The 24,952-nt window shown below is 42.3% G+C and overlaps 2 protein-coding genes across 2 annotated transcripts; both read left to right on the forward strand.

Moving 5' to 3' along the window:
• The first annotated feature begins 584 nt into the window (after nucleotides 1–584).
• Nucleotides 585–3,647, forward strand: LOC132764501 (protein S100-A12-like). The gene is made up of 3 exons (XM_060758530.2): nucleotides 585–754; nucleotides 2,356–2,517; nucleotides 3,378–3,647. Exons 2-3 carry the CDS (start codon nucleotides 2,374–2,376, stop codon nucleotides 3,546–3,548), a joined length of 315 nt encoding a protein of 104 aa, XP_060614513.2. The 5' UTR covers nucleotides 585–754; nucleotides 2,356–2,373; the 3' UTR covers nucleotides 3,549–3,647.
• An 11,523-nt stretch (nucleotides 3,648–15,170) lies between these two features.
• Nucleotides 15,171–22,604, forward strand: LOC132764500 (peptidoglycan recognition protein 3-like). The gene is made up of 5 exons (XM_067472630.1): nucleotides 15,171–15,303; nucleotides 17,480–17,588; nucleotides 17,942–18,152; nucleotides 19,489–19,607; nucleotides 22,260–22,604. Exons 2-5 carry the CDS (start codon nucleotides 17,540–17,542, stop codon nucleotides 22,439–22,441), a joined length of 561 nt encoding a protein of 186 aa, XP_067328731.1. The 5' UTR covers nucleotides 15,171–15,303; nucleotides 17,480–17,539; the 3' UTR covers nucleotides 22,442–22,604.
• Nucleotides 22,605–24,952: the final 2,348 nt, after the last annotated feature.

Here is a 24,952-nt window from a genome sequence, read left to right on the forward strand (position 1 = left end):
GCATTGGCTGGGAGCTGCTAACTATGATAGTTCAATATTGCCTTCGTGGTCACTGCCTCTATTGGTGCATCTTCACTGCAGAATTAATGCAGTTTGGTCCTACTTTAACTACCGCACTATTGGAATTATGGGAGTTGTGTGACAGGAGCTCAAGAACTGCCAGGATATCATGGCAGTTACAATGGTGTTTGGCCCAATAAAGGGAGACCTACTTTCGTGGATTTTGGAGTATGGCCATCACAGCTCCCCTTGAATACGTTTCCTGGAGCTACAGATGGTCATCATGGTGGTTTTGAAGCCTCAGGTGTTTGATCCAAACGGGATGTGGGGTCCGGGAGGGAGAAGAGGCAGGGGATGAAGCAAGAGCTTCGTCTGCCATAAAGATCTTTAACACGGTGAGGGTCTTGCCCAAGACTGTCCACTTCTTGCGGCGAATGTTGCGTCCTACCTTTATCAGCTGGTTCCTCGCAACCTTTTTATGAGTTTGAAAAAGAAGTCTTGGGGAGAATTGCTCAAGGGAAGGGGGTAGGCCTTTGTAGAGGATTGCTATTTCGAGAAGAATCTGGTCACACGCCTTGGGCAAGAGCCTGATACTGGGATGGACAAGCAGGTTTGGTAAGGGAGAACAATTGCACAACCTTGGAGAGGAGGGCTGTCTTCAAAGAGGGAGGTAAGAATATAAGAAGGGACGACATCCTAGGGGTCTTCACACCATCTTGAACCGCTCCTCTTCTCCTCTTCATCGCTGATTCAGGTAAGTTCTAGACACTCTGGTGGCTCTCTTTGCTTGTGGGACACTATGCATCCCAACAAGATTGGTTAGGGGTCTACAAAGGAAGAGAAGGGTCTGTAGGCTAGGTTTTGAGAGAAGATGAGACTTCCTAGTCTAAGAAAACTCCAAAATTAAGGTGCTATAAGGCACCTTAAAGATCAACTGAGAGAATGGATCTGGAAGCAGAACGTTCTGAAGTTCTGTAAGACCAATGCCGTTGGACACCACTTGACTTGGCTCAATAGTAGAGTGTAGTTTTGCTAAAGAGTGCTGGTGACCTACCAAACAACAACTCCCTGATTCCATAGCATTGACCCACAGCAGTTAAAAAGTTGTCCAACTGCATTCATTCTACTATGTAGATCAGTGGTTCCCAACCTTTGGTCCTTCAAGTGCTTTGGACTTCAGCTCCCACAATTCCTAACAGCTGGTAAGCAGACCGGGACTTCTGGGAGTTGAAGTCCAAGACAACTGGAGGACCAAAGGTTGGGAACCACTGAGGTAGATGAATCCTCCTTTTCACCTTGAGATTCTTCTATGACAGAATGAGGTTGGACAAGATTGTCCCTCCAACTTCAAGGTTCTACAATTCCAAGTCAACTGTTGATTTATGGAATTGTTTGGGTTTTCTTAGACTAGAAATTTTCAGCTTCTCTTAAAACCTAGCCAACAGACCCTTCCCTTCCTTTGTAGACCTCTATCCAATCTTGGTGGGGAGGGGTATTCAGAAGCTATGGGACTTCTGGGAGTTGAAGTCCAAGACAACTGGAGGACCAAAGGTTGGGAACCACTGAGGTAGATGAATCCTCCTTTTCACCTTGAGATTCTTCTATGACAGAATGAGGTTGGACAAGATTGTCCCTCCAACTCCAAGGTTCTATGATTCCAAGTCAACTGTTGCTTCATTGAATTGTTTGGGTTTTCTTAGACTAGGAATTTTCATCTTCTCTTAAAACCTAGCCAACAGACCCTTCCCTTCCTTTGTAGACCTCTATCCAATCTTGGTAGGGAGGGGTATCAGAAGCTATGGGACTTCTGGGAGTTGAAGTCCAAGACAACTGGAGGACCAAAGGTTGGGAACCACTGAGGTAGATGAATCCTCCTTTTCACTCTGAGATTCTTCTATGACAGAATGGGGTTGGACAAAATTGTCCCTCCAACTTCAAGGTTCTACAATTCCAAGTCAACTGTTGCTTTATGGAATTGTTTGGGTTTTCTTAGACTAGGAATTCTCAGCTTCTCTTAAAACCTAGCCAACAGAACCTTCCCTTCCTTTTGTAGACCATCATCCAATCTTGGTGGGGAGGGGGATCAGAAGCTATTCATGGGGTTGTCCTCTGCCCATCCTGATGGAGTGCTTCAAAGAATACCAATTAAAATGGCAATAATCCCTTAACTAGAACTAACGGAGAAAGAATTACACTTCCAAGATGGCCTCAAGGACTCGTCTTCTTCCACCTTGAGTTCTGAAGGTTCTCGTTGGTCTTCAGTGGCCATGTTGGAAGGCCAAGCTGGCCTTGTAGAAGACCATATTTTGATAAATCTCTCTCTAGCCCCCATTAAAATAAATCTCATTCTTGTAGGTCAACCACCAAGTCAAGATGTCTCCCACTCAAATGGAAAGTTGCATGGAGACCGTTGTCAATATTTTCCACCAATATTCCGTGCGTCAAGATCATTTTGACAAGCTCAGCAAGAAGGAGATGTCTCAGCTGGTTCACAAGCAGTTCCCCAACTGGTTGAAGGTGAGCATTGGGCATAACCTCATTTTTTTCAGAAGGAATCCCATTCCCTTCCTTATTGAGATCTATTGACCTACACATAGATTTGGGAGGGAAGGAACCGAATGATGGGTGGGAAGCAAAGTTTGGGTGATACCAGAGCTTGGTTCGAAATGAGGTGGACTGCAGGTCCCATAAGATCTGAATACTGATTGTGTTGGCTTGGGATTTATGGAAGTTCTAACCCCAAAAACCAGATTCGATTCCCCTTGGTTTAACATGTTTCAGATCTACAGTTATGGCAGTTCGATACCACTTGAACACTACAACAGGTCCTGAAAGTTGTAATTTACTCAAGTATTTCCAATGCATTATTTGTGTCACAATTTTGTGAAGGACTGAAGAGGAAAACAGATATATTTCTGGGTACTACAGAATCTGGGGATGGTTTTGTGGGGTGAGGTTGAGGTATTCTTCAAAAACATTCCACACGTTGATGTCCCATGTATTAAAGTACACACACACACATATACACACAGTCATGTTTACTACCATAGTTCCATCCTATAGGACCTTGGGATTTTTAGTTTGGTTGGGTATGTCAGATTCTCTGCCAGATAGTTCTTGTTCCCTCCCATACTCTAAAACAGTTGACCATTTCAGAAGAAGATTTGAAATCCCTCACCAAACTACACATCCCAGGAAATCAGACAATTCTAACTGCATGTTGTTATTTATATTTATATTTGTCCCATAAGAGTGTCCATACTTCATCCTTGGAAATCTCTAGGAGGTCCTATTTGGGTCTGGATGCAACCCTAAACCCCATAATATCTAAGCTTTGATATATTTTTAATTAAATAATAATATTATTGTGTCCCTAGGAGCAAAAGAACCCCAAGGCCATTGAAGAATTGTTCAAACAGCTGGACCAGGACCAGGACAACCAACTGTCCTTTGGAGAATTCATGGTCTTCATCTGCAAGTTGACCATTGCCACTCATGAGCACATTCACCAGGAAGGGGATGATGGGCATGCCCACCACCAGAAATAAGTCCTTTGTGGAAGATTGAGAGGACTGGAAAAGCAATCCCAGCTTCTCCAATGGGCCTGGGAAAGGGGTTCGAACCAGCAGGTCACAATAAACTTAATTCCAGAGAAAGTTGTTTCGTGTTGTTTTTGAAAAAAAAATCCATGTTCTTGAGAAGGTTCTGGAGGAATGTTTGGAGAACATTGTCACGGGTCTTTTTCTAGAGAAGGAGGACAACTTCAATCTCATCTATCAAGGTGGAGACTGGGGCGGGTAGCAGCAGATAATCTGTGCTGAAGGCCACGAAGGAATGTCCTAGCCAACCTAAAGATAGCCTACAGTTGTGGTCCATTTCAGTTCATTTGACCCAAATGCTCATAACAAGGCCGAAGAACGGGAGTCCCTCCAAAAATAGCTGGATTCTAATTCTCATTAGATCCATTGCAGAGGACTGTAGGTTCTCCATCACTTAGTTTAGGATAGACAATGATGTATCTCCAGATATTGTTGGACTGCAACTTTCATTAGTCCTAGCTGACACAGTGACTGGTCAGGGCTCATGAGGGTTCCAGTTGAAGAACATCTGGAGGAAAACAATTGTCTACTTACATTGCTATATCCTTATATTGTCCTTATGGACCTTTAAATCAACAAACCAGTGGTTCTCAAAGTGTGCTCCATGGAGCCTTTGGGACTCCTCAAAGCGTACTCCGCAGTCCATGGGAAACTTTGGCGTCAATAGGACTCCATGGCTGAAAAAGTTTGAGATAGATCCAGTGGTGGCTTGCCATTGTCTCCTTCGATGGTTCAGAGAGTAGCTCAGCCAAGGTTCTCTGGTGGGTTTCCATAGCTGAGTGAAGACTCGAACTATGGTCTTCTGGAATTTGCCAGATGCACCTTGCCATTGTCTCTTTTGATGGTTCAGAAAGTAGCTCAGCCAAGGTTCTCTGGTGGGTTTCCATAGCTGAGTGAAGACTTGAACTATGGTCTTTTGGAATTTGCCAGCCGCACCTTGCCATTGTCTCCTTCGATGGTTCAGAAAGTAGCTCAGCCAAGGTTCTCTGGTGGGTTTCCATAGCTGAGTGAAGACTTGAACTATGGTCTTCTGGAATTTGCCAGCCGCACCTTGCCATTGTCTCCTTCGATGGTTCAGAAAGTAGCTCAGCCAAGGTTCTCTGGTGGGTTTCCATAGCTGAGTGAAGACTTGAACTATGGTCTTCTGGAATTTGCCAGCTGCACCTTGCCATTGTCTCCTTCGATGGTTCAGAAAGTAGCTCAGCCAAGGTTCTCTGGTGGGTTTCCATAGCTGAGTGAAGACTCGAACTATGGTCTTCTGGAATTTGCCAGCCGCACCTTGCCATTGTCTCCTTCGATGGTTCAGAAAGTAGCTCAGCCAAGGTTCTCTGGTGGGTTTCCATAGCTGAGTGAAGACTCGAACTATGGTCTTCTGGAATTTGCCAGCCGAACCTTCTCAGGATGGAGTTGTCCATCACTTCAACCATTTCACAGCACTGGTTCTCATACATGATAGACCTATGTTATGGAATCGTGAGAGTGGTAGTAGGGCACCAGCAGACTTTGGCAGAAAAGACTTATTAAACTACTAGCCGTTCCCTGCCACGCGTTGCTGTGGCACACATGGAGGAAGTTTGGCCCAATTCTATCGTTGGTGGGGTTCAGAATGCTCTGTGATTGTAGGTGAACTATAAATTCCAGCAACTGCAACTTCCAAATGTCAAGATTCTATTTTTTCCAAACTCCACCAATGTTCAAATTTGGGCATATTGAGTATTCGTGTAGAGTTTGGTCCAGATCCATCATTGTTTGAGTCCACAGTGATCTCTGGATGTAGGTGAACTACAACTCCAAAACCAAAGGACACTCCCCTCCAAACCCTTCCAGTATTTTCCGTTGGTCATGGGAGAAGTATGTGCCAAGTTTGGCCCAATTCGATCATTGGTGGGGTTCAGAATGCTCTTTGATTATAGGTGAACTATAAATCCCAGCAACTACAACTCCCAAATGACAAAATCAATTTTTTTGAGTGAAGGACATACATTGGGTTGTTAGGTATCTTGCGTTCCAAATTTGGTGTCAATTCGTTCAGTGGTTTTTGAGTTCTGTTAATCCCACAAACGAACATTACATTTTTATTTACATAGATAACCCCTATGTTTCCATAGCCTTGAGCCAGGGCAGTGAAAGTGGTGCCAAATCACATCAGATTCTACTGTGTAGATACACCCAATAGTGACCTGGTAAGGTGTATCTGGAGTTTGTTCTATTTGGCTCTATGACCAAGACTGCTCCCCTGATCACAACTGCTTTGTGGGTGTTTTGTCAAAGTCCAAATGTCTCTGGAGTGCAGGGAGTTTGGGGGAGAAGGGTCCAAAGAAGAAGCAAGTATGAACCCATCTCACACTTTCCAGAGAAGATATCTATGCAGAGCAAATAGAATCATAGAATCCTAGAGTTGGAAGAGACCTCCTGGGCCATCCAGTCCAACCCCATTCTGCCAAGAAGCAGGAATATTGCATTCAAATCACCCCCCACAGATGGCCACCCAGCCTCTGTTTAAAAGCCTCCAAAGAAGGAGCCTCCACCACACTCCGGGGCAGAGAGTTCCACTGCTGAACGGCTCTCACAGTCAGGAAGTTCTTCCTCATGTTCAGATGGAATCTCCTCTCTTGTAGTTTGAAGCCATTGTTCCACGTCCTAGTCTCCAGGGAAGCAGAAAACAAGCTTGCTCCCTCCTCCTCCCTGTGGCTTCCTCTCACATCTTTATATATGGCTATCATATCTCCTCTCACTCTTCTCTTCTTCAGGCTAAACATGCTCAGCTCCTTAAGCCACTCCTCATAGGGCTTGTTCTCCAGACCCTTGATCATTTTAGTTGCCCTCCTCTGGACACATTCCAGCTTGTCAATATCTCTCTTGAATTGTGGTGCCCAGAATTGGACACAATATTCCAGGTAAAGTGGTCTAACCAAAGCGGAATAGAGCATGGGGAGCATGATTTCCCTAGATCTAGACACTAGGCTCCTCTTGATGCAGGCCAACATCCCATTGGCTTTTTTTGCCGCCACATCACATTGTTGGCTCATGTTTAACTTGTTGTCCACGAGGACTCCAAGATCTTTTCCACACGTCCTGCTCACGAGCCAGGCATTGTCCCCCATTCTGTATCTTTGCATTTTGTTTTTCCTGCCAAAGTGGAGTCTCTTGCATTTGTCCCTGTTGAACTTCATTTTGTTAGTTTTGGCCATTCATCTATCTAATCTGTCAAGATCGTTTGAATCCTACTCCTTTCCTCTGGAGTCTTGGCTCTCCTTCCCAATTTGGTCCCGTCTGCAAACTTGATGATCCTGCCTTCTCACCCTTCATCTAAGTCATGATTGAAGATCCTGATCAGGACCGGGCCCAGGATGGAACCCTCCGGATGGCACTTCTTTCCAGGATGAAGAGGAAGTCTTGGGGAGAATCACCCTCTGGGTTCGTCCATTTAACCAATTACAGATCCACCTCACCGTAGTTTGGCTTCGCCCACATTGGACTACTTTCCTTGCCAGAAGGTCATGGGGGACCTTGTCAAAGAAGGCCTTCCTGAGATCCAGGTACGCTCCATCCACAGCATTCCCCGCATCTACCCAGCTTGTAACTGGGAGCTGAAATTGGTCAATATCTGGAGGGCCATAAGTCTTTCAACCTTGGTTTAGGTGGTCCACCATAAACTGTCCTATGTTTAATGTTACTTTTCACCCTTTTTATATCATTAATTCATTACTGCTGAACTGGAGAAATATTCTTGTGGAGCCCAGTGATTGTTGGCCATAGCCAACATGGGGATGGTGAAGGCCCATGATGCTTTCTTAGTGGCCTGCCATTTCTTGACTATGTAATGTTGACTGGGGAAGCCAAGAATGTGGCCATATAGCCCGAAAAACCTACAACAACCTGAAGCCAAGAAACTTTGAAACATTGCCAGGAGCTTGAGGAGAAGCACCACCTGGAGATCTAACCTCTTGTTCACCTCTTGCGAAATGAGTTGCTCAACTTTCCCTAAGCTTAAAAGCTGATGTTGTCTATCTTTATTGGTCTTTTCTGGAACAAAGAGCCAAGGTGGTAAAGGTTTTGATCATAGCTTAGGGAGAAGTCCGTTTAACTAGGGTCACCTGAAGATCAATATTTTCTCACCTCCAGCATGATTGTGGAGGAGAACCTGTTATTCCAGATGGTCCTGCTGGAAATTACCTGGACTTTCAAGCATGTTGAAGTACTCTCCCTATTCGGGTATGTGCAGATGGACTGTCAAAGTGACCCATTCTCATTCACAGGCAGAAAGAATTGGATGCTGGTGTGAGGAACAGTGAGAGATTTCTCCAGAACTTCCTTTCAGTGCTTGCTAAAGGTACTTGTTTGGACTACAATTCCCCAGAACCCCCTGGTGTTCTTGAAATATTGTGTGGAGCTCATAATTCATACTAGATGTTTGCTATTGTTCTTAAGTGTCTTCAAGTCAACTTTGGTGTATGGTGACTCCATGAATGAAAGACCTCCAAGTCAACCCATCCTCAACCTCCTTGCTTAGGTCTTCCAAACTTGGGTCCATAGCTTCCTAGATTGAGTCTGTCCAACTAGAATGGGCTCTTCCTTTTTTCTGGCTTCTGGTGGATGTTGACCATAGACTCGTGGTCTACACATACTCAGAGAGGAATCTCCATTTCCAAAAATATGACTTACTGGTCAAGTACTGGTGGAAGTCAACTGTAGCATCATGCTGGAGGACCCAGAGAAGTATTCCCTTTATGCATTTCTTGGTCCTCCAATACAAATATACGGTCAATCATTGGTGGAAGTTGACCATAGAATTGTGCTGGAGGACCCAGTGATTCTTAGAGACAACATACTAATCAAACCCACAAGTAACCAAATCAGTGAATGTGTCATAGTGAATATTTGGGGGGAAATTTTCCATTCCAGAAGCGGAATAATGTCACTTCCTGTTGAAGGAATCAACAGAAATATGGCTTTTGAAAGGGGGTGGTTGGGACTCAGGACATCAAGTCTTCCGTATTCTTGAGATGGTTTGGGGTTTTCTTGGCCAAAGTTAGGTAAGCATTGGTGGCTTTGGAGGCCCCTCAAAATAATGTGTTCCACAAGCTACATCTTCTCCGAGAAGCAATTTTCCTGCTTCTTGGCAGGGGGTTGGACTGGATGGCCCATGAGGTTTCTTCCAACTCTACGATTCTATGATTCTGAATAGCTTTTGGTTTTCAGATCAAGCAGCAGAGCAGATAGAGCAAGGAACTCTTGCCTTGGTTCTGGCTTCAAGCCATGTCCTGGTCAAGTTTTGCTTTAAGTCTTGGGGATTTTACCATCAACTCAAGCTCATGTATTGTTCTTTGATTCTTAGATTACTCATGTTGATGTTTTATTCCTTGTCTTTTGGATTATCAAACCTCTCCAACGTTCATCTCGGATTTTTTGATTTCAAACCCCTCCAACGTTCATCTCGGGAGGTAGAAAGTGTTATTTTTCTCCCTTTGGCGAACAAAACACGCTGAATTAGTTAGGGCTGAAGAGTGACTTCAATCTGCCCGAGAGTCCTTTGCTTGACTTTCCGGACATCACTGTCTTGCTAGAGCCACACTATCTCCACCTTCCTGCTCCATACATGGCTTCAAGCCATGTCCTGGTCAAGTTTTGCTTTAAGTCTTGGGGATTTTACCATCAACTCAAGCTCATGTATTGTTCTTTGATTCTTAGATTACGCATGTTGATGTTTTATTCCTTGTCTTTTTCATCTCATTCATCTCGGATTTTTGGATTTCAAACCCCTCCAACGTTCATCTCGGGAGGTAGAAAGTGTTATTTTTCTCCCTTTGGCGAACAAAACATGCTGAACTAGTTAGGGCTGAAGAGTGACTTCAATCTGCCCGAGAGTCCTTTGCTTGACTTTCCAGACATCACTGTCTTGCTAGAGCCACACTGTCTCCACCTTCCTGCTCCATCGCCTTGGAATCCTCAGATATTATTCTCCATCCCAGTCTCTGTCATGATGCGAAGGTCAGTCTGCCCTCCTTTCCTCTTCTCTGGGTCAGTCCTTTCAGATGTTCTTCAACTGCAATTCCCATTAGTCTTAAGCAGTGGGTATCTTGGCTATCATAGAATCAAAGAGTTGGAAGAGACCTCATGGGCCATCCAGTCGAACCCCAATCTGCCAAGAAGCAGGAATATTGCATTCAAATCACCCCTGACAGATGGCCATCCAGCCTCTGCTTAAAAGCTTCCAAAGAAGGAGCCTCCACCACACTCCGGGGCAGAGAGTTCCACTGCTGAACGGCTCTCACAGTCAGGAAGTTCTTCCTCATGTTCAGATGGAATCTCCTCTCTTGTAGTTTGAAGCCATTGTTTCGTGTCCTAGTCTCCAGGGAAGCAGAAAACCGGTGGGCTGGGCACATATTTATACCTGGCTATCATATCTCCTCTTATCCTTCTCTTCTTCAGGCTAAAAATGCTCAGCTCCTTAAGCCAGTCCTCATAGGGCTTGTTCTCCAGACTTTGATCATTTTAGTTGCCCTCTGGACACATTCCAGCTTGTCAACATCTCTCTTGAATTGTGGTGCCCAGAATTGGACACAATATTCCAGGTGTGGTCTAACCAAAGCAGAATAGAGCATGGGAAGCATGACTTCCCTAGATCTAGACACTATGCTCCTCTTGATGCAGGCCAAAATCCCATTGGCTTTTTTTGCCGCCGCATCACATTGTTGGCTCATGTTTAACTTGTTGTCCACGAGGACTCCAAGATCTTTTTCACATGTACTGCTCTTGAGCCAGGCGTCACCCATTCTGTATCTTTGAATTTCATTTTTCTTGCCATAGTGGAGTCTCTTGCATTTGTCCCTGTTGAACTTCATTTTGTTAGTTTTGGCCATTCATCTCTCCAATCTGTCAAGATTGTTTTGAATTCTGCTCCTGTCCTCTGGAGTCTTGGCTCTCCCTTCCAATTTGGTGTTTTCTGCAAACTTAATTAGGAAAAGAATAGGCCTTACTGAAATCCAGGTACGCTACGTCCACTGCATTCCCCGCATCTACAAGCCGGGTAGATGCAAGGAACGCCGTGGATGTAGCATATCTGGATTTCAGAAAGGCCTTCTTTGACAAGGTCCCCATGACCTTCTGGCAAGGAAACCAGTCCAATGTGGGAGAGGCAAAACTACGGTGAGGTGGATCTGGAATTGGTTAAGCGGACGAACCCAGAGGGTGATTCTCCCCAAGGCTTCCTCTTCATCCTGGAAAGAAGTGACGAGTGGAGTGCCATCATCAGGTCTCCGTCCTGGGCCCAATTCTGTTCAGGATCTTGATTCATGACTTAGATGAAAGGTTAGAAGGCAGGATCATCAAGTTTGCAGAAGACACCAAATTGGGAAGGATAGCCAATACTCCAGAAGACAGGAACAGGATTCAAAATGATCTTGATTAGAGAGATGATGGGCCAAAGCTAACAAAATGAAGTTCAACAGGGACAAATGCAAGATACTCCACTTAGGCAGAAAAAAATGAAATGCAAAGATACAGAATGGGGGACAATGCCTGGCTTGAGAGCAGGTGTTTGGGGAAAATAGACCTTGACATTGGGGAGTTGTAGTTGCTGGGATTTATAGTTCACCTAAAATCAAAGAGCATTCCGAACCCCACCAACGATAGAATTGGGCCAAACTTTCCACACAGAACTCCCACAACCAACAGAAAATACTGTGTTTTCTGATGGTCTTTGGCGACCCCTCTGACACCCCCTCACGACCCCCCCAGGGGTCCCGACCCCCAGGTGATAAACGTTGGGCTATATGTTCATGGCGCTCGCTATAACCTGAGCCATGGCAGTTAAAGTGGCGTCAATCTGAACTAATTCTACTGTGTATTGAGAGGCTTCAGGGACGTGGGAAGTGGATAGACCTCTAATTCCTCCTTCTCCTCTGTCTTTGTCAAGTCGTGGCTTCCTTACGACTTTGTTTTTGGTGGGCTGGGCAGCGTCTTTGATCCGTTTCCTCAACCCGGGGCTGCCCCAGTGGCGGAAGCTTGAAACCACCAGTTTCAACAAGACTTGCCTTCTTCTCTTTTTCCATCAAGTGGGGCAACATTCCTCAAATGGGTTGAAACAAGGAAAAAAGGAGAAGGATTCAGGCAGTGAGAACCGATGCTGTCAATTGGGTTGTCAAACGGAGGTCGTCCAAAACGGACATGCCTTGCCTTGAAAAATAATTCAAGATTAGGAGTTGACGGACTGGCCAAAGACATTGTCATAGGCAATTGCAATTACAGATTATTACCACTACTACTACTACTACTACTACTACTATTATCATTATCATTATCATTATTATTAGATATTATATTATATTATATTATATTATATTATATTATATTATATTATATTATTTGAAAAAGTCATTTTTTAATTTTACAAAATGCATGAGGTTGTGGGTGAACTACAACTCCCATCATGACAGGTTAACCCCCTGAAACTCCATCAGTACTTAAAGTTTGTTAGGTTCAACAAGTTTCCTCTAGATACATCATTGGTGGAGTTCAGTGTGGAGTCAATTCCCCAAACTCCTCCAGTATATTTAGTTGCTGATTAGTTTTGCTCTGTTTGTTGTGCAGATGGAGTAGAAAAGAGTAGGAAAGGGTTAAGTGAGGGGCAGTAGGTGGGATCATGGAAATTCCACACCAATGGAGAGAGTAAGGAACACTGGGATGTCGGTGGTGGAGGAAACACGTTTGCTAAGTTTTTCTGCTCTGTTTGTTATGCAGACAAAATTGAAAAGAGTAGGAAAGGGTTAAGGGAGAGGCAGTGGGCAGGATCATGCAAATTCCACACCAATGGAGAGAGTAAGGAACACTGGGATGTCTGTGGTGGAGGAAACACATTTGCTGATTATTTCTGTGATGTTTATTGTGCAAATAGAATTGAAAAGAGTAGGAAAGGATTAAGGGAGAGGCAGTGGGCAGGATCATGCAAATTCAACACCAATGGAGAGTGAGTCAGGAACACTGGGATGTCTGTGGTGGAGGAAACACATTTGCTGATTATTTCTGCTCTGTTTGTTATGCAGAAAAAATTGAAAAGAGTAGGAAAGGGTTAAGGGAGAGGCCGTGGGCAGGAACATGCAAATTCCACATCAATTGAGAGAGTAAGGAACACTGGGATGTCGGTAGTGCTGATTATTTCTGTGATGTTTGTTGTTCAGATGGAGTAGAAAAGAGTAGGAAAGGATTAAGTGAGGAGCAGTAGGTGGAAACATGGAAATTTCACACCAATGGAGAGAGTAAGGAACACTGGGATGTCGGTGGTGGAGGAAACACATTTGCTGATTATTTCTGCTCTGTTTGTTGTGCAGACAAAATTGAAAAGAGTAGGAAAGGGTTAAGGGAGAGGCAGTGGGCAGGATCATGCAAATTCCACACCAATGGAAAGAGTCAGAAACACTGGGATGTCTGTGGTGGAGGAAACACATTTGCTGATTATTTCTGCTCTGTTTGTTATGCATACAAAATTGAAAAGAGTAGGAAAGGGTTAAGGGAGAGGCAGTGGGCAGGATCATGCAAATTCCACACCAATGGAGAGTGAGTCAGGAATACTAGGATGCCTGTGGTGGAAGAAACACCTAAAATCTAGGATGAAATGGTCCCCGAATGAAAGCATTCCTTGGGTGGTGAGCAGTATGGAGTTTGTGGAGGACATTTACAGGGCTCTTGGACATGTTCATGGCACTTGCTATAACCTGAGGATATGGAGGATATGAAGGAGTTACAACATGGATTATGGATATGGAGGAGTTACAATAAGGATGCATCTACGTTGGAGAATGAGCACAGCTTTAACTGTGGTGGCTCAATGTTATGGAAGCCTGGGAGATGTAGTTTTTCCATGACTTTCATTTTCTCTGCTAAAGGAGGATGGTGCTTCACTAAACTACAATCCCCACGGTACTATGGCATGAAGCGAAGAGTAGCATTGAGTTTTAGTCTGAATTTGAGACTCTAGGTTCTGGTCCTATTTGGGGAGGTGAGATCCAACACCTTGGATAGTTCTTTTAAAGTATGGACTTAATCCCAGAGCAGATCCATAAAGTCATTGTAAAGGAAATGTTCCTCTTCCTCTCGGCCTCCTTTTCCTTCTAAGTAAGGAAAACTCATTTGTGGCATTGCTGCTCCCTTGTGGCATGAACAGGGAATGCTTTCATGGCAAAATATGGGACAATTTGCTAAGAAACTACATCCTTATGTGTTGGGTCTGCAGATAGTTTGTAGGTTGTGGTTCTTCATCGGTTTCCCTGTGTGGTCAGTGGTTCCCTTGATGTATGGCAAGAACACTTTTCTTCTGGTGGGTCTTTGTCTTGCCTCTCGTGGCTTCTTCTTGGTCTTGGAGCTCTTCTGATGTCTGTGGTGGAGTCTCCATTGGCCTCCAGAACTCAGTTGAGGTAGTTCCGTTCATCTTGGAGAAGGTGGGCTTCACAGATGCTTGTTGCATCGTCTCCCAGGGCTTTGATTGTGCTTCTTTGTTGACTTGGGTGAGGGTTGGAGTTTTTGTGTAGGTATCCATCTGTGTGTGTAGGTTTCTCGTGGCTTGTTCTCGATCTTGAAGCTCTTCTGATGTCTATGGTGTGGTCTCCATTGGCCTCCAGAGCTTAGTTGAGGTGGTTCTGTTCACCCTGGAGGAAGTAAGCTTCATAGATTGTGGTTGCATGGTCTCCTAGGGCTTTGATTGCGCTTCTTTGTTGACTTGGGTGAGGGTTGGATTTTTTGTGTAGGTATCTATCCGTGTGTGTAGGTTTCTCATGGCTTGTTCTCGATCTTGAAGCTCTTCTGATGTCTATGGTGGAGTTTCCATTGACCTCCAGAGCTCAGTTGAGGTGGTTCCGTTCACCTTGGAGAAGGTGGGCCTCACAGATTCCTTTTTGCATGGTCTACCAGGGCTTTGATTGTGCTTCTTTGTTGACTTGGGTGAGGGTTGGAAGTTTTGTGTAGGTATCTATCCATGTGTGTAGGTTTCTCATGGCTTGTTCTCGATCTTGAAGCTCTTCTGATGTCTATGGTTAACTTGGGTGATGGTTGGAGTATAGGAGAAGTGTTCACATTAAGTGAAAATGGATCTAACCTGCCGTTGCCAATCTGATTTGTAGCTGCTGCTGATGACTCTCCCATTGGAGCTGGAGACACCTGGAACCTGAACCTGAGACCTTCACCACATGATGCAGGTATACCATTTGATTGAAATGGGATCTCTAGGTCCTCCAAGATGGACTCTATGCTGGAGGACCTAGGCATTTCTAGGGAGACCATATCTCTAGGAATCTCTAGGTCCTCCAATGGGATTCTGTTCTTGATTTCCATAAGATGTTCACCATAGTTTTGTTGAAAGCCCTAGACATTCCTAAGAAGGTGTTCTCTTGGGTTAAAAAACTAGCATTTTCACCTTCATGGGGGCCCTATGCCCCTAATCCAGGCAAATGTGGAGGGCTGATACTCTAGAGAAAGCTCCTCCCATTTCTCTCTGACACTGTCGATCACACCTCCACATCAGAGGTGAGAGTTTCGTTGTTACAGTCTCCTGGTCACGCCCTCAATGGCATTGACACTCATCACTGTGTTTGGATTTGTTGTGACATCCCGGTTTTCCCTATACTCCACCACCTGCCTTTAAAAGGAATGGGATGAGAAAGCTAGAGCTCTTAGGAAGAGCAAGAACCTGGGCTTAGACAAAGCGGAAGAGGTAGGTTCCAAAACTATGTCTTATTGGGGAGTGGTCAGTGCAGGGGACCACCTAGATTCTTCCAACTACACATCCCATCATCTGCTAGCATTCTAGCATTGGTCATGCTGGGTTAGGCTTCTGGACACCAAGCTATGTGTGGTGATCCATGATCCAAAAGATGTCCTACTTCAGAAGCGAATTCACCTAGCTCTTTGACTCCTATGGTCCTTAAAGATTTGGGGATTTGTAGAAGTTCTTGGAATTCTGTTGATGAGCAGGTAAAGCCATTGGAGTGTTCTCACCAAGAATTATCTCCAATGTTGTGTATCTTCATGTCTTATGGAGACATGAAAAGTATCTCCATTGTTGCCATGAATCTTCATGTCTTACGGAGACCCAGAATGGGCTTTCTGTTGTGGAGAACGTGTGACTCCATGGCCAAGTGAGGACTCATCCCTGGACTTCAGTTATGGTCCAATGCTCAAACCACTTGTTGTTCATTCGTTCAGTTGTCTCCGACTCTTTGTGACCTCATGGACCAGCCCACGCCAGAGCTCCCTGTCGGCCGTCACCACCCCCAGCTCCTTCAAGGTCAGTCCAGTCCCTTCAAGGATGCCATCCATCCATCTTGCCCTTGGTCGTCCCCTCTTCCTTTTGCCTTCCACTTTCCTCAGCATAATTGTCTTCTCTAGGCTTTGCTGTCTCCTCATGATGTGGCCAAACCACTACAAACCGCATATTCCATAAGTAGCACATTTGTATATAGTTGCACCCATTGCCACACAGCTCTTACTGTTCATATGTTCCACTGAAATGAATCATTCCTTAACTCCAGCCCAGTAGATCCAATCTTACCCTCAAGGGGGCAGCAAATATGACATCTATGGGTTGTCCCTCCTACATATTTTTTCTTATTCTACTAACCAGTAAGCCCATCAATTTCATTGAGGTTGGGACACAAGGCCCTTGTGAAAGTGGAAAAAACATGAATTCAAGTGGAGCTATTTTTCAACTTGATGGAAAACCTTTCCAATAATGTCTATGTCCTCCATGTTAATATTGTTGTTGACCTCCATCATAAAATTGTGGTGGAGATTCCTAGAGACAAGATATCTTTAGGAATTTCCAGGACAACTCTATGGTCAATGTCTGATGGAACCACTCTGTAGGCCAGTTCTATGGTCAATATCTGATGGAATCACTCTGATGGCCAGTTCTATGGTCAATGTCTGATGGAATCACTCTGGAGGCCAGTTCTATGGCCAATGTCTGATGGAATCATTCTGGAGGCCAGTTCTATGGTCAATGTCTGACAGAACAACTCTGGAGGCCAGTTCTATGGTCAATATCTGATGGGACCACTCTGGAGGCCAGTTCTATGGTTAATGTCTGATAGAACCACTCTGGAGGCCAGTTCTATGGTCAATGTCTGATGGAACCACTCTGGAGGCCAGTTCTATGGTCAATGTCTGATAGAACCACTCTGGAGGCCAGTTCTATGGTCAATGTCTGATGGAACCACTCTGGAGACCAGTTCTATGGTCAATGTCTGATGGAACCACTCTGGAGGCCAGTTCTATGGTCAATATCTGATGGAACCACTCTGGAGGCCAGTTCTATGGTCAATGTCTGATGGAATCACTCTGGAGGCCAGTTTTATGGTCAATGTCTGATGGAATCATTCTGGAGGCCAGTTCTATGGTTAATGTCTGATGAAACCACTCTGGAGGCCTGTCCTATGGTCAATATTTGATGGAATCGCTCTGGAGGCCAGTTCTATGGTCAATGTCTGACGGAATCATTCTGGAGGCCAGTTCTATGGTCAATGTCTGATGGAACCACTCTGGGGGCTAGTTCTATGGTCAATATCTGATGGAACCACTCTGGAGGCCAGTTCTATGGTCAATATCTGATGGAATCATTCTGGAGGCCAGTTCTATGCTTAATGTCTAATGGAACCACTCTGCAGGCCAGTTCTACGGTCAATATCTGATGGAACTACTCTGGAGCCCAGTTCTATGGTCAATTTCTGATGGAATCACTCTGGAGGCCCTAGAGATTCTTAGAGATATCTTCTCTCTAGGAAACTCTGGGTCCTTCAGCATGACTCTAAACATAACCATAGTGTTGCCCTGAAGGACCTACAGATTCCTAGAGAGGAAAAAATAATGATTGAACCTATTTCATTCTGCAGATACTTCATTTCCTCCAGGTTGTTTTTGAGCTCTTTGGGTTGGACATCAATACGAAGAAGATGGTCAAGGCGGAGATTCTTCTGTTCGTGTTGTGTGTGCTGTCAGAAGGTAACTAGTCAAAATCACTAAAAGGAAGAAAGGGCTTCCAGTGGGGAGAAACCATGGTTAGATATGGAGAGTCCATGGACCTCTTGGCTCCCACTTTGGTGGAGGTGGATGAACTTTGAAGACTCAATCCATGGGCTGAAACCCATCCTCAAAGTTGGCCAATCTATTTAATTTGCTTTGAGTTGTAGTTCAAATGTTTTGGAAGAGGTTCAGCACCTTTGGTGGTTCTTTCAAAGTTCTGATCAAAACCCAATTGGTTGACCCATGGTAGTCTCTAGATGCAGAAGATAAGAAGATGGAGGCTGAATGTTGAAGCCAAGGGACCATATAGTTTTGCTGTTTATTCCTCACAGCCACGGCATGTTTCCAACTCATCACACCATCCAAGTGGGGAGCCAAGCCGGCCAACTGTTCTGCACCTTTGCATGGTGTTCTCCCAGAATACGTTGTCATCAGCCATACTGCGGGCACAACCTGCACCACCCGTGAAGAATGCAGCCGGGAGACCAGAAATGCCCAGGACTATCACCAGCGCATCAAGCGATGGTGTGACATTGCTTACAAGTAAGACGATGCCTAAAGACTTTGAGTTCTCATGGCCTCCTCTGTGTTGACCTGGTTGACATCAAAGTTGGCTGGTGGCCAGTATTTGATGAGATAACTGGATCTCATTAAGGTTTTGTCCTCAACTTTGGAAGAGATATGTGCTGAACCTTGGTTGGGAGGTGTAGTGAATTCCCTACCAGATAGGCTAAGAGAAGCCTAGGAAAAAGTAGGCCCAAGAGGTTTGGCAGCCATCTTGGAAAGGGTGCTGGGGAAATCCATTTTAGTTACTCATTTCCTGAAAGGGGCGTGTTTAGAGAGAGAGCAGCTTTGGAGAGAAATGAGGGAAGATGATGATTGGCTGAATTAGAGTGGCCGGAGCCTAACTTGGAAAAAGAAAATAAATGTCTTTAAGGAAAGGTTTTAAAAACCCTGTCAGGAGATTGAACCTGGGTGTCGAAGGGAGAGGGTGTTAGGAGTTTGAAGTGGTGTAGAGGGTTAGAGAGAAAGGCCTGAGATTGGCCAGTTTGCTAGCGGGAATAGCTAGTGTGAAGAATACAGCTATTTAGGGAAGATAGCTGGGGAGTGGAGAGGCAGATCCCAAAAGTCAAGGACTGCCTGTGTGGTGGCATTTAGGAATTACTGTCAGAGAAACTATCCTGTCAGTATTCTGGTGTGGAGGGAGAGTGAAGTGATTCTGTGTAACTAAATCTGAACTGCTTCATGTAACCACACGCTTTTAAGACAATACTCTGAAACAGCCAAGCTTTATTCCTGAATTGTTCCGGTTCTTTTAAATAAACTTCTTTGATGTATTGTTCATTACATCTGCCTCAAGTGTGCCTCTGTGCTTAAAGGTGCAAAAGCAGCTTTAAGCAGAAAACAAACGTTTATGGTGGCAGCGAATGTTTTAAAGAACTATCTTTAAAGGGTACCTCAGTAACACTAGCCTGAGGGCTAATACCATCACATTCTTTCACAAGATACCTCAAGTAAGCCAAAGGCTTAACAGTGCTTCTAGGTTGGTGGGTGCTAGTGCGCTTTCAAAAAGGGTTTTTCAGCCAGGAAAAAAGCTTTCTATTACAGCTTTTTGATTTTTGGCTTTCGATTACCAGAAGCCACATTGGTGGGAGTTTAGCCCCAAACTTCCAGGACTGGTGTTCAGAGTTTTGGGGGGGATTTTTATTTACCAAAATTAATCCTCCATCCTTTTATAGGATTCAGCCACTAGGTTGTAGAAGGTTCTTTGCTCTTGGACTATAGGATTAAAGTATTATCAACAATGAAAATTTTGTTCCTTTGTTTCTTCGTTCCTTCCTTTGTTTGTTCATTTGTTCATTCCTTTGTTCTTTTCCAGCTTCCTGATCGGTGAGGATGGTTATGTTTATGAAGGACGTGGGTGGCGCAGCGAAGGTGCCCACACCTATGGCTACAACGACATCTCCCTTGGCATTGCTTTCATAGGGACCTTCACAGGTATGTCCTTCACCCTATGGAACAAAACACCACCATCTGTGATTGATGGACCCTAACTTGGTTAGATGGTCCTTCCTCTCAGAGTTTTAGTCTGAATGTTAAATGAACTCTCAAAGGTGATAAGCCTTAAACTCAGAATGTATTTGACATCTTGGGAAGCCCACAAAATCTTAGGTGCAATTCACAACAGTCGTGGTCAACGCCATCTTCTATGTGATGAGTCAGGTTCAGCACTTGCGATGTGCAGCTTTTGCCTTTTCTGAAGCCAGCTTGCTGTGGGATCAGACAGGGGTCTATATTTTCCGTAATTCTATGCAAAATAAGTCTCTCCAGAACTTTGTAGAGGTGGCACAACAGGGAGATTGGTCTGTAGCTTTTTGGGTCATTACGGTCTTTGCCTGGCTTCACGATGGCGATGACTCTTGCTTTCCTCCAGATTTTGGGGATCTGACAGGATGCAGTGCAGTTGTTCCACAGCTCTAGCAGCCAGTGCCTTGCTTTTGGACCAAAGTTCTTGATTTGTTCAAGATTTGTTCAAGATATAGGTGAACTATAAATCCCAGTACTTACAATGGCTATAAATCAAGGTGAATTGCCCCTAAACCTCTCCAGGATTTTTCTTTGGTCATGGGGATTCTTTGTGCCAAATGTAGTCCAGGTCCATTGGCAGTGGGGAGTTACAGTGCTCTGACTTGATGCAGAGTGAACTACAACTTCTAGCATTTGGAGTCGATCCCCCAAACTCCTCTAGTATGTTAAGTTGCTGCTCTGTTTGTTGAGTAGGAAAGTATTAAGTGAGAGGCAGTAGGTGGGACCATGCAAATTTCACACCAATGGAGAGAGTAAGGAACACTGGGATGTCTGTGGCAGAGGAAACACGTTTGCTGATTATTTCTGCTCTGTTGTGCAGACAGAATTGAAAAGATTTGGGATATGGTGGCAGGGTATAAATAAAGATTATTATTATTATTATTATTACTACTACTACTACTCCCATTTGCATGATTTCGAACTGCTAGGTTGGCAGAAGCTGGGGCTAACAGTGGGAGCTCACTCCGCTCCCCAGATTCAAGCCATTGACCTTTTCGTCAGCAGATTTGGATATGGTGGCAGGGTATAAATAAAGATTATTATTATTATTATTATTATTATTATTACTACTCCCATTTGCATGATTTCAAACTGCTAGGTTGGCAGAAGCTGGGGCTAACAGCGGGAGCTCACTCCGCTCCCCGGATTCAAGCCATTGACCTTTTCGTCAGCAGATTTGGGATATGGTGGCAGGGTATAAATAAAGATTATTATTATTATTATTACTACTACTACTACTACTACTACTACTACTCCCATTTGCATGATTTCGAACTGCTAGGTTGGCAGAAGCTGGGGCGAACAGTGGGAGCTCACTCCGCTCCCCGGATTCAAACCACTGATCTTTTGGTCAGCAGATTTGGGATATGGTGGCAGGGTATAAATAAAGATTATTATTATTATTATTATTATTACTCCCATTTGCATGATTTCGAACTGCTAGGTTGGCAGAAGCTGGGGCTAACAGTGGGAGCTCACTCCGCTCCCCAGATTCAAACCATTGACCTTTTGGTCAGCAGATTTGGGATATGGTGGCAGGGTATAAATAAAGATTATTATTACTATTACTATTATTATTATTATTATTATTATTGTTATTACTACTCCCATTTGCATGATTTCAAACTGCTAGGTTGGCAGAAGCTGGGGCTAACAGTGGGAGCTCACTTCGCTCCCCGGATTCAAGTCATTGACCTTTTGGTCAGCAGATTTGGGATATGGTGGCAGGGTATAAATAAAGATTATTATTATTATTATTGTTGTTGTTGTTGTTTTTGTTGTTGTTATTATTACTCCCATTTGCATGATTTCGAACTGCTAGGTTGGCAGAAGCTGGGGCTAACTGTGGGAGCTCACTTCGCTCCCCGGATTCAAGCCATTGACCTTTTGGTCAGCAGATTTGGGATATGGTGGCAGGGTATACATAAAGATTATTATTATTATTATTATTATTATTATTATTATTGTTGTTGTTGTTGTTATTACTACTCCCTTTTGCATGATTTCGAACTGCTAGGTTGGCAGAAGCTGGGGCTAACAGTGGGAGCTCACTCCGCTCCCTGGATTCAAACCACCGACCTTTTGGTCAGCAGATTTGGGATATGGTGGCAGGGTATAAATAAAGATTATTATTATTATTATTGTTGTTGTTGTTGTTGTTGTTGTTGTTGTTATTACTACTCCCATTTGCATGATTTCAAACTGCTAGGTTGGCAGAAGCTGGGGCTAACAGTGGGAGCTCACTCCGTTCCCCGGATTCAAACCACCGACCTTTTGGTCAGCAGATTTGGGATATGGTGGCAGGGTATAAATAAAGATTATTATTATTATTATTATTATTATTATTGTTATTGTTATTGTTTTTACTACTCCCATTTGCATGATTTCAAACTGCTAGGTTGGCAGAAGCTGGGGCTAACAGCGGGAGCTCACCCCACTCCCCGGATTCAAACCACCGACCTTTCGGTCAGCAAGTTCAGCAGCTCGGCGGTTTAACCCACTGAAATAATACTTGGAATAATAACTGTTGTAACTGTCGTGTATTGACTTTTGATTCCACAGACAAGCTTCCCAACCAAGCGGCGTGGAAATCCCTGAAATGTCTGCTTGACTTTTCGGTGAAGATTGGCTACTTGTCGGAGGAATATCTCATCATGGCGCACAGCGACGTCAGCGATATTGTTTCGCCGGGAGAGCCCATCCGCGCCGAAATTTCCAAGTGGCCGAATTACAAGTACAACTAAGGACTCCCCTTCTAGCCAGTCGTTTCCCTTTTTTGGAGACTCGATCGTGGAAGCTTGTTCTGGGAGTTTTAGGTTGCTGAGGTCTCAGCACTCTTTGGCAGAGATGGATAAATATCTCGCAAAATTAAAGCATCCATCATTCCAAAACCTTGAACTATGGCTGTTATAGGGGTGCCGAATTGCATTTATTTCGTGATGTAGATACACTCTGAATCCGTCTTCTGGACTTCTCAACGGAGAACACCAACTCTCAACAGCCCCAAATGGGAATGAAAAAGTAAATATTTAGATTACAAAATGCATAAGGTTGTGGGTGAACTACAACTCCCATCATGACAGGTTAACCCCCTGAAACTCCATCAGTGCTATTTATTATTATTATTATTAGATATTATATTCTATTTGAATATTATTATTATTATTATTATTATTATTATTATTTGAAAAAGTCATTTTTTAATTTTACAAAATGCATAAGGTTGTGGGTGAACTACAACTCCCATCATGACAGGTTAACCCTCTGAAACTCCATCAGTATATTTATTATTATTATTATTATTATTATATTATATCTTATTATTTGAGAAGTCATTTTTTAATTTTAAATATTATATTATATTATATTATATCTTATTATTTGAAAAAGTCATTTTTTAATTTTACAAAATGCATAAGGTTGTGGGTGAACTACAACTCCCATCACGAGAACTTAACCCCCTGAAACTCCATCAGTACTTATTATTATTATTATTATTATTAGATATTATATTATATCTTATTATTTGAAAAAGTCATTTTTTTAATTTTACAAAATGCATAAAGTTGTGGGTGAACTACAACTCCCATCATGACAAGTTAACCCCCTAAAAATCCATCAGTACTATTCATTATTATTATTATTAGATATTATATTATATTTGAATATTATTATTATTATTATTATTATTATTAATATTATTATATCTTATTATTTGAAAAAGTCATTTTTTAATTTTACAAAATGCATAAGGTTGTGGGTGAACTACAACTCCCATCATGACAAGTTAATCCCGTGAAACTCCATCAGTACTATTTATTATTATTATTATTATTATTAGATATTATATTATATCTTATTATTTGAAAAAGTCATTTTTTTAATTTTGCAAAATGCATAAGGTTGTGGGTGAACTACAACTCCCATCATGACAAGTTAATCCCCTGAAACTCCATCAGTACTATTTATTATTATTATTATTATTATTAGATATTATATTATATCTTATTATTTGAAAAAAGTCATTTTTTAATTTTACAAAATGCATAAGCTTGTGGGTGAACTACAACTCCCATCATGACAGGTTAATCCCCTGAAACTCCATCAGTACTATTTATTATTATTATTATTATTATTATTAGATATTATATTATATTTGATTATTATTATTATTATTATTATTATTATTTGAAAAAGTCATTTTTTAATTTTACAAAATGCATAAGGTTGTGGGTGAACTACAACTCCCATCGTGACAAGTTAACCCCCTAAAAATCTATCAGTACTATTTATTATTATTATTAGATATTATATTATATTTGAATATTATTATTATTATTATTATTATTATTATTATTAATAATAATATTATTATATCTTATTATTTGAAAAAAGTCATTTTTTAATTTTACAAAATGCATAAGGTTGTGGGTGAACTACAACTCCCATCATGACAAGTTAATCCCGTGAAACTCCATCAGTACTATTTATTATTATTATTATTATTATTAGATATTATATTATATCTTATTATTTGAAAAAGTCATTTTTTTAATTTTGCAAAATGCATAAGGTTGTGGGTGAACTACAACTCCCATCATGACAAGTTAATCCCCTGAAACTCCATCAGTACTATTTATTATTATTATTATTATTATTAGATATTATATTATATCTTATTATTTGAAAAAAGTCATTTTTTAATTTTACAAAATGCATAAGCTTGTGGGTGAACTACAACTCCCATCATGACAGGTTAATCCCCTGAAACTCCATCAGTACTATTTATTATTATTATTATTATTATTATTAGATATTATATTATATTTGATTATTATTATTATTATTATTATTATTATTTGAAAAAGTCATTTTTTAATTTTACAAAATGCATAAGGTTGTGGGTGAACTACAACTCCCATCGTGACAAGTTAACCCCCTAAAAATCTATCAGTACTATTTATTATTATTATTAGATATTATATTATATTTGAATATTATTATTATTATTATTATTATTATTATTATTAATAATAATATTATTATATCTTATTATTTGAAAAAAGTCATTTTTTAATTTTACAAAATGCATAAGGTTGTGGGTGAACTACAACTCCCATCATGACAAGTTAATCCCCTGAAACTCCATCAGTATATTTATTATTATTATTATTATTATTAGATATTATATTATATCTTATTATTTGAAAAAGTCATTTTTTTAATTTTGCAAAATGCATAAGGTTGTGGGTGAA

The sequence above is a fragment of the Anolis sagrei genome, chromosome 12 (assembly GCF_037176765.1).
Source record: "Anolis sagrei isolate rAnoSag1 chromosome 12, rAnoSag1.mat, whole genome shotgun sequence".
Classification (NCBI taxonomy): domain Eukaryota; kingdom Metazoa; phylum Chordata; class Lepidosauria; order Squamata; family Dactyloidae; genus Anolis; species Anolis sagrei.

What these genes read in the sequence shown, in the direction of transcription:
- LOC132764501 (XM_060758530.2), top strand. Translation starts at nt 2,374, where the DNA reads ATGTCTCCCACTCAAATGGAAAGTTGCATGGAGACCGTTGTCAATATT. An exon ending in AGTTCCCCAACTGGTTGAAG is followed by an intron (nt 2,518 to 3,377) that starts GTGAGCATTGGG and finishes TTGTGTCCCTAG; the next exon opens with GAGCAAAAGAACCCCAAGGC.
- LOC132764500 (XM_067472630.1), top strand. Translation starts at nt 17,540, where the DNA reads ATGGTCAAGGCGGAGATTCTTCTGTTCGTGTTGTGTGTGCTGTCAGAA. An exon ending in GTTGTGTGTGCTGTCAGAAG is followed by an intron (nt 17,589 to 17,941) that starts GTAACTAGTCAA and finishes TATTCCTCACAG; the next exon opens with CCACGGCATGTTTCCAACTC. An exon ending in TGGTGTGACATTGCTTACAA is followed by an intron (nt 18,153 to 19,488) that starts GTAAGACGATGC and finishes GTTCTTTTCCAG; the next exon opens with CTTCCTGATCGGTGAGGATG.